A 9,169-nucleotide genomic window follows, 5' to 3' on the forward strand; every position below is an offset into this window, starting at 1 on the left:
TAACCCATGAACAAAGGAAATAGCCTCTGTTTTTATGTTTTTGTTGTTAGTGTGATTCATCAAGGTGTTTCGACTCAATAATTTTGGGGATTTTAGTATTTTAGTATTTTATTGGAAGAGCGTTAGAGTTTTAATCTTATTGTTTCTCTTTTTTTAACAACCTCTGTTTGATAAATATGTGTGAAATGTTGTAACAGAACAAACCTTGACCTTTTATGGGTAGCGGTTGCTCGATACGGATTTGGTGGTATTGGTGGACGATTTTGGTGGTGATGGGTGCTGGATACGGTGGTGATGGTGGAGATTGAAAGAGAGAGAGAGGGGGAGAAAGTGAGAGAGGGAGATGGCTCAGAGAAGAGAAAGGTTATATGTGTAAACAAATGAGTAAAATTACCAATCTACCCCCATGAGATCAAAATTAACTTAAAATTTTAACTTGGTTAGTGTTAATGGACGTAGAATGTAACGGGTTTTCCAAATAAATGATCGTGATTGTAATTATTGAAGTTAAAGGCTATCTATTGCAATTCGATACAAACATAAAGGTCGAAAAGTGTAATTTACCCAAAATTATATATATCTCACCATATTTACTAAAAAATTCCATATTTTTCAATCACTCCCTAAAATTTCTATACAAAAGAAAATTACACAATAGATGTTCCATCCGATTCTAAGAAAAAATATGTGCAAGACGATCGTAAATTGGATAATGAAGTTCTAATGAAAAATTACTTCGTTGAAAACCCGAAGTACGACATAATTATGTTTAGAGCGAGATTTTGCTTTCCAAAGTAATTATTATTAAAAATCATTGAGGATATTAAAGCATATACAAGGTTTAAATGGTTTCATGAGGGTTATGACGAAAGGTTAAAAAGATCTTCATGCCAATTCAAGAATGCGCATGATGTAGCTGTCGCGGGCTAATAAAAAAACAAGTATTTTTACTTAAATACCTATACGAGTATGGGTAAGTAAGGTCGTATCCTCAGGAAATTTGTGGTCAGCGTTGCAAGAATTAACTAAAGAACTACTATTATCTAATCGGGGGTTTGTTTTTTTCTCGGGGGTTTGTTTGTTTGTTTGAGAAAAAAAACCCAATTTGTCACGAAAAGTGTTATTAGAATGAGAAGAAGTAACCCCCACTCAGAATCCCGATTACTAGTTTAACAAAAAGTGGGTGTTTGGGATTCCTTCTCAAAAATGACTTATTAACTTATATAAGTCATAAATGAGAAGTTAGAAATTCTGACTTCTCAAAAATGACTTCTCAACACACAAAACCCTCCAAAATAAGCTAACCCAAACACTCAAAAAAAACAACTTATTAACTATTATAAGTCACTAAGTCATAAGTTGCTCCAAAATAAGCTAACCCAAACACCCCCAAAAACTCGTTTATTGATTCAAACACTAAATAGACATGGTCTTGCAATTAATGACTTTAATTAATTAATAGGGACATTTTTTAAATATACTATAACAACCTAACAATCCATTTGATTATACCAAGCACCCACCAATTTAGCAACCCGCTAACGATGCAAGGAAATCGCCAATACGCTTGATAAACGACAAACTGTTCAAATATAATAAATGTTTACTAGGAAATCAACACAAGTGGTTTATAAAGTACCAGTTATAAGACTTAGAAACAGAGTTTAATGTATTTAAACTAAGCAATCGTTTATCCGGGGAAAGTCACAAGAAGTTTAGCCTTGCATGGTTGTCATCATAGCTTCAAATCTTGAGTGGAACGATTAAACATGAAGAATCCAGATGGATTGGATGTCCGGACTCTAAAAATCGCCTCTCGAGAGAGAGCTCTGGAATTGCAAAAACGGCTGAAAGATGGAATGGGGATTGTTTCATGCGATGTAGGTTAAATTATAAAAGTTCCCCGACAGAGACCTCTCACTCCTTCCCATGGCGCGAAGAAGACAACTTTGACTTTTGTTGACTGTGGCGCTGTCGCGCCACACGACAACTCCATATAACTCCTTCATGTGGCTCGAAGGAGGTTAGTTTCCAGAACTTGTGCTACGGCTTGCGTGTTGACCGGTTGAGGCCATTTTCCGCTTGGATGTTCTTTTTACCTTGTTTAGCCTTTGTTAAACCTATAAAACCCAACGCAACATAAGCACAACATAAAGATACGAAACGACATTTTTAAACGATTAAAACATGTATAAAACTATACAAATTACAGTGTGTTTGCCCAACACATCAGCATACTTTAGACTTCGATATGATTTTGTCGAACACATCGCTTTTTATTGTAGTTTTTTTTTTTCAATGAATAAAAGTAGTGAGTACTTAGGTATTTTGAGTAGGTGCCCCTCCAAATAACAAGTAGTTTCAGTAGCTTTGAGGTTATAGAATTCTGTTGGGTAGTTTGATTGAGTACATAGGGTAATGGGGTAAGGTGTCTCCTCTATCCCTAACATTTAATTAAATATTCTATTAACAGAAATATTAAAGTATTTAAAAAAAAACTATCAAACACAAACAAACAAAAACGAACGAACAATGCGCTCTCTGTTCATATTCGATCATTTAACTAAATAAACAGAATTTGTTATTCGTGTTTATTTATTTAATTATTAAACGAACGAACATAAACGAACTTTTCACCAAATGATCCACAAACTTAACTAAAGTTCAAGTTCTTAAGTTCAGTTGCAGCCTTATAAGAAAAACAACAGCAGAATTAGCATCAAAAGTATAATTTAAATGGCTAAATTATCTTTCTGTCATGATAAAGAAGACAAAAACCATCATATCAAACCCTATTTATAATAACTTTAACTTTGTGAATAAAAAATAATTAATCTTCTTTTGTCTTTCTCCTGTCAAGCACCCGAGCTAGTTTCAATTCAAAAACAGCTGAGATCAACTAGAAAAGCAACCCTAACTCCTAAACACCACCCACTGCACCCTCAGCCAGGGGCGGACCGAAAGCATAGGTTGGGTGGGCGGCCGCACCCCTTGAAAAAGTAAAAATTAGTGTAACAGGGACGCAAAAATCCTAAACGCACCCCTTAAAAATTTGTAATCGCACCCCTTGAATTGAGAAACTAAAGTGAAAACAGCTTGAAAAGTGTTGAAAAGAAATTCCGACTCAAGTCGCAAACCTGTTCTGCTCACAGAAGCTTGGGAACGAGAGGAAGATGAAGGGAATGACCCAAAAGTCAAAGCAATTTAAATGATTATCCAATCCTGTTAATTATCTTTTGAAGTCCGGCTTTTTTTAAAAAAGAAGTTATTTACTTTTTAGTTGTTTTCAGTTGAATAGGTGTAAAGAATTCAAAATAGGGTGGTGCTTTAGCTATTAAATAATTTAAAAATCTAACTTATTTTAGGTTATTAACTTTAGGATATTAACTTACTATGTATATTGTTGCATTTTTAGCTATTATTAAATAATTTAAAAACCTAACTTATTTTATTAGACAAACCGAAATATAAAAGAATAAGAGGGATAGATAAAATTAAGTAAATGACAATACAATGTAGTTTAAGGTTTATTATTTTATATGATTATTTGTTATATTACAAAAAGAGTTATTTAGTAGTCTTACTACTGTAATATTTATGTTTCATGGAACTCATAGAGAGCAACTATAAGGATATTGTATGTGTGTGTATTGTGACAATTCACCTACTTTTATTACCTAAATGAAGTTAAATTTATGTTACCTTCAGGGTAGATTTCCAAAAAAAATCTGTAGAAAGTATACATTGTACTTCCACTGTGTATTTCTAATGAAAGTGGTGAATTTTTATTATTTATTTAAAATTTTATTTTATTTTATCGTTTTAGTATGTGACCCGACCCGAAGCGGAGCATTTTTTTAATATATAACGATATACAAAAAATTTCCGCACCCCATAAAAAAAATTTCTAGGTCCGCCACTGCCCTCAGCCCCACCCAACCACCACCAGTACCACCACTCAACCGTCCGGACCCCCCTCCCCTCTTCAAAAAATCACAAACTCATGGTGGAAGAAGAATGAGAAAGCATGCATGTGTTTGGTCAAGGCACCAAGGGTTGCTTTCACACCAAAAGGTGTTTTGGATTAGATATTCCCCCTCTCTCACACACACATTACTCTCTCTCACACAAAAGAAAAACAGGAACCTGCTGCTATCAATCACGTGAAGTGGCGCTTCCTATCCACTCACTTAACGACTAAGAAGCTACTTACTCTCTTCTCCTCCTCTTCTTCTTCACCAGAATTCCCCAACTTTTACTCAAAAAGGTGGGATGTAAAGGTGAAAATGGCTCTCTGTCTCCATTATTAACAAGCTAGTGCTCTCTTTCTTGAACATCAAGAGGGAAAATGGACCTCCTTTTCTCTCACCATCAGTATATATGTCTAGAGCTCTATGATGACAATTATAGCATGCTTGCCAGTCTTTCTCAATGTCCAAATTCTTAATGTTTCAATGAATCTCCCTCTTTCTCTCTTTGGTCATGCTTCTCATAGTTGCACAATATAATGCATACCTAAAAACACTTGTTTCTTGTAGGACATAAGTCTTTCATTATCAAGCTTCCATGTAGTCTTTCATTATCAAGCTTCCATAAGTCTTTCATTATCAAGCTTCTTTTGTTACCCTTCCCCTTACCCTATCAATAACTTTGCTACATATGGGTATGGTTGTTTTTGTTATATCTGGTCTACATTAACATCACTATATGTAACTTTCTGGAGGTTGATTAAGAAACAATATGTATCCCTCTTCAATCAACAATGGGTGTATGCCCCCAAGTACATCAGTTTTTGGTAATTGCTACAATGATAACAACCCTTCAAAAACCCCTCAAGAGTATTATAATACTCCATCTTCTTCTTCCTTCCTCCTGTCATCCCCAATTTACATTCCTTTAGAAGATGAAGCTGTCTTTTGTGACTTCTTCCAACAGCAACAATTTTTCTCGAATGATTACAACCACCACAATTCAATGGTTGTACCACATGAAGAATGTAGTAACAACAATGGGCAGGCTGTGACAAACGAAGGAGATGATGATCATTGTATTTTTAATACTCATGTGGAACCTGAAAGTAGCAGTCCAAGGAAGAGACCTCGCAAAAGAGATCGGCACAGCAAGATTGACACGGCTCGAGGTCCAAGAGATCGAAGAATGAGGTTGTCCCTTGATGTGGCTAAAAAGTTATTTGGGCTGCAAGATCTCCTTGGGTTTGATAAGGCCAGCAAAACGGTCGATTGGCTGCTAACTAAATCGAAAGCTTCCATTCTAGAACTCCTTCCTGACCGGAGCTGCAGCTTTATGGATGTAGCGAACTGCGCTTCTTCTACTTCAGAATGTGAAGTTCTTTCTGGAACTGCTGATCATTCCCTGGTGAAGACTGGAGATGATCAAGCCACAACAAAAAACAAGGCACAGTCTTCTAGTGGAAGCAGTAAAAAGAAGAAAGAAAAAGTTACTAGAGTAAGAAAATGTGTTGATTTTCATCACCCTCTTGCAAAAGCAACAAGGGAAAGGGCAAGGGAAAGAGCAAGGGAGAGGACAATTGAAAAGAGAAATAATAAGCGTGGTGGTGGTACTCAAGATTCAAACTTTAGATCATGTCTGGATCAGGCAATGGATCAAGATGTGAACCAATATGGATCTTGGAGTACCATCCAAGAAAATCAACGTCAAAACATCGGTCAAATGAGCTTGGACTTCCAAGTTCACCAAGGATTTGTTGGTGATAATTCTTCCTTGTTGATGACAAGCAATTGGACTCCATCCTACCTTCTCAATTACCAACATAGTTCTGGAGTAATACATGAGGTAATAGGGTATTATCAATTAACATGTGATTTCTTAATAATTAACTAGATAAATATGCTAGGTTTTTACTCTAATAGGCCTTTCTTGATGAATATTATACCATTAATTGATACACGTTTGGAACTAATATACAGCTAATATTATGTCTTGGTTAGATTGGTGGCGGTCTCTTTGTTCCTTTTCTTATGTTTCTTTTTAAGACTTTGCTAGCGTCTTGCTATTTTTTGTTCAATATTATTTTAGCCGTTCTAACGTTTGGATCTAATCTAGCCATCTTCATGTAATTTCTTTTGCAGCATCAGTTTAATGGCCTAGAGATGAATGTAAAAGCTTGGGAAGGAAACAACAATTAGGTCAGTGTTAATTGTTCATGTTATTATTGTTTCAATCTTCCTTCTCATGGGTGCCAATTGTATGATAAGATTAGACCATGGGTTGATATGCTATCCCCAATGTTTTCTGGATGTAATATGTAGTCATGCAGATGTTCCTAAACCGATTTATGTTTTACAATAATTAATGAAATAATTTAAAGTGTGATCAACTGCTTCATTAGTGATGTAGATGTTCCCAAAATTAATTTTCGTCTTAACTACAATAACTAATGATTTAATTTTTTTAAACGGCAAGTATACTCCTAAATACACCTATACCTACACCTACACCTACACCTTGCAGGAGTTGAACCCTCCATCTGCAAGGATAGAGGGGAAGCACTTTACCACCACACCATGTGTAGGTCCCTGTTTCGCGGAGGATTACGAACCTAAACCTTGTTATACAAACCTACTAGCGAGTGCGGAATCCAAGCTAGCAAGCAAACCGAGTTAGTAGCAAGTAGAGAAACAAACACACAAGTTCACCGATTAACACAACTTGTATTAATGCAATGAGGGTTCGGTTACAAGCTCAATGTTTACAGAAATATTCTATAAACTCTCAAAGTGTGTGTGTGAGTTCTGGACAGAAAGCTCTCAATTCTCTCTATCTCTCGGATGTGCAAATGGCAGAACTGTCTCACACACAACACATGCATGGGTATATATACCCAGCTCAGCAGGTCTTGGTCGAAGGATCCGAAAGATGGTCCGAAGGATCATCTTTCGGATACAAAGCTTTCGAAGGATTAGCAATGACCTCGAAGGATCATCCTTCGAGGACCATCAGTCGAAGCATATCTTTCGAGGTGATCGAAGGATCTACATTATCCTTCGATCACTCATCCTTCGAGCCAGACAACTTTCAACAAGTTTACTTACTGTTGACTGAGTCAAACCAGGAGGACGGTTGACTTGGTCAACTTACATGACTTACAAGGACATCGTTTACATCGTGACCGAATACAGACAAAGTACAGACACAAGTGCACCAACAAACTCCCCCTTGGCTGTAGCTTTGTCTTTATCTTCTATGGTTGTAGACTCGTCTTGAACTTCGACAGTCTTTGGTCTTCAAGTTCTCAAACTCTGATGTCCTTTCACGTCTTCAAAGTCGGAGGATCTTCAAAGTCTTCACGTCTTGAAAGCAGAGAGTGTATCAACAAACTACCCGTATCATGTAGGAAGTGTGTTGACAAACTCCCCCTTAACATAAGCTCCCCCTTGAGTTATGCTCGTGAAAAGACTTTATCTTTATGAAGTGAGATCCTTGTGGTGTTGATGATGGCCAGCGGCTACTCGATCATCTTCATCTTTTGAGCGCCTTCTCGTCGTGTCTTCATTCCAGAGCTTGTCATCGACTATGTTCTCCCAGCCTTTAGAATCTGCACATGCAAGAAATCTAAACGCATAATGAGAACAATTGCTTGGAATATAGTTAACATAAACACATGACACACGAATGACCATGTCATAATCAAACACCGTCCGACAGTTTGAAAGTTTTTCAAATTTATCAATTTTAAATTTTAACTTTCAAAATCTGCAAATTTTTGACCGTTTATGAAGATTTAGTCAATTTGGTTTTCAGTCAGGTTTCAGGTAACGAAGACTTGAGCTCCAACATCGTACGATCGAAAATAAAGCAGAAATAAAATCTTTTTGGCTTTTAAGAAGTTTATATTAAAACAAGCCTAAAATCTTTTTGGTATTTTTGAAATTAAAAGACAACAATTTAAAATCCTTTGAGTGTTATCAAACGACATCACCGCTAATGTCGTGCTGATATGCACCAAACGACGAAACTGTTTAAAAGAAAACAATAAAAGTTAAGCAGTAAATAGATAAATATATACAAACATTCTTTTTGCGAGTTTCGAGGGTAAGAGAATCATATCAGTGTACGGTCATGCCAAAACACTCTTGTTGTTCAGTTAGTTAACATTAAAATAAGCATCCTATAACAATCATCGGTATTGTTGTCCACTTAAGCTCAACTTATCAGATGTAATCATGTTTAGAGGATACGTTAATGTATGATTTATACTTACCGACCGGTGTTCATCCACATCACAACACATTCCCGTATCAAGGTATGCACGAGGGTTCATCTTACCGGTGAGTATACCGATTATCATCTGTTTGACCGTATAAATTGTGAGATACTCACTTATTTTGATTTGAAAACAAGTCCTTTGTGATATAATCACTTATTGATGAGGAACTTGATTTTCGTATGCATGAGGGCACAGGTGCAAGTCCGTGAACAGGTCAGTACTTCCGTACAGCAGAGAGACGAACTTGACACCCGGATAAATGTGATATTTTTATCACTTATTTGTTTTGGACATGTGATTGTTTATCACTTATTGAGGTCGAATGCAGTATGTAATATGTACACGTATGTATAGTATCATGGAAGATCTAGACTTGCGTCCCCGTTATTTTTCGGTAAAAGATACAACCATGATACCCAGATGATAAGCAGCATAAAGACCGAATATCTCAGAACCTCGGCAATCTATCAAACGAAATTTCGGTACTAAGACCATATGCCAATGAATGGTTCCCACCTGGTCTTCAGTCGATTAAGATTTATATCACCCTGCACACTTTAAAATGATTGTGAGCCTACCGATACATCTTATATAGAGCTGCTTATCGTTTTGCATTTAAGGTTTAAAGAGGTTTGGATAGACCACTGATGTACTATCATTTTCTCTTTTGCTCTCCAGGAAACTCATTTTTGATTTTCTATTGTTTTTGTGTTTTTGAAATTTTTCGATGTTTTTGGATTTTCAGATTTTTGGATTTACTCCCCCTAAAATCAATAAACGAAGATAAATTTAAAACACAAAGGTATTTACAAAAATGATTTTCCGATGTTGGGTTTTACTCTTGCTTGACCTTAATGCCGTTTACCAATAATAAAAAGTCAAATCTTGATTTGTCAAATGCTTTGGTAAATAAGTCGGCAC

At 36.1% G+C, this 9,169-nt stretch overlaps 1 protein-coding gene across 1 annotated transcript; it reads left to right on the forward strand.

Annotated features, from left to right (window-relative positions):
• The first annotated feature begins 3,964 nt into the window (after positions 1–3,964).
• Positions 3,965–6,343, forward strand: LOC110936610 (transcription factor DICHOTOMA). Its single transcript, XM_022179016.2, has 2 exons — positions 3,965–5,814; positions 6,111–6,343. The coding sequence occupies exons 1-2, from the start codon at positions 4,741–4,743 to the stop codon at positions 6,165–6,167; spliced, it is 1,131 nt and encodes a 376-aa protein (XP_022034708.1). The 5' UTR covers positions 3,965–4,740; the 3' UTR covers positions 6,168–6,343.
• Positions 6,344–9,169: the final 2,826 nt, after the last annotated feature.

Source organism: Helianthus annuus, chromosome 4, assembly GCF_002127325.2.
Source record: "Helianthus annuus cultivar XRQ/B chromosome 4, HanXRQr2.0-SUNRISE, whole genome shotgun sequence".
Taxonomy (NCBI): domain Eukaryota; kingdom Viridiplantae; phylum Streptophyta; class Magnoliopsida; order Asterales; family Asteraceae; genus Helianthus; species Helianthus annuus.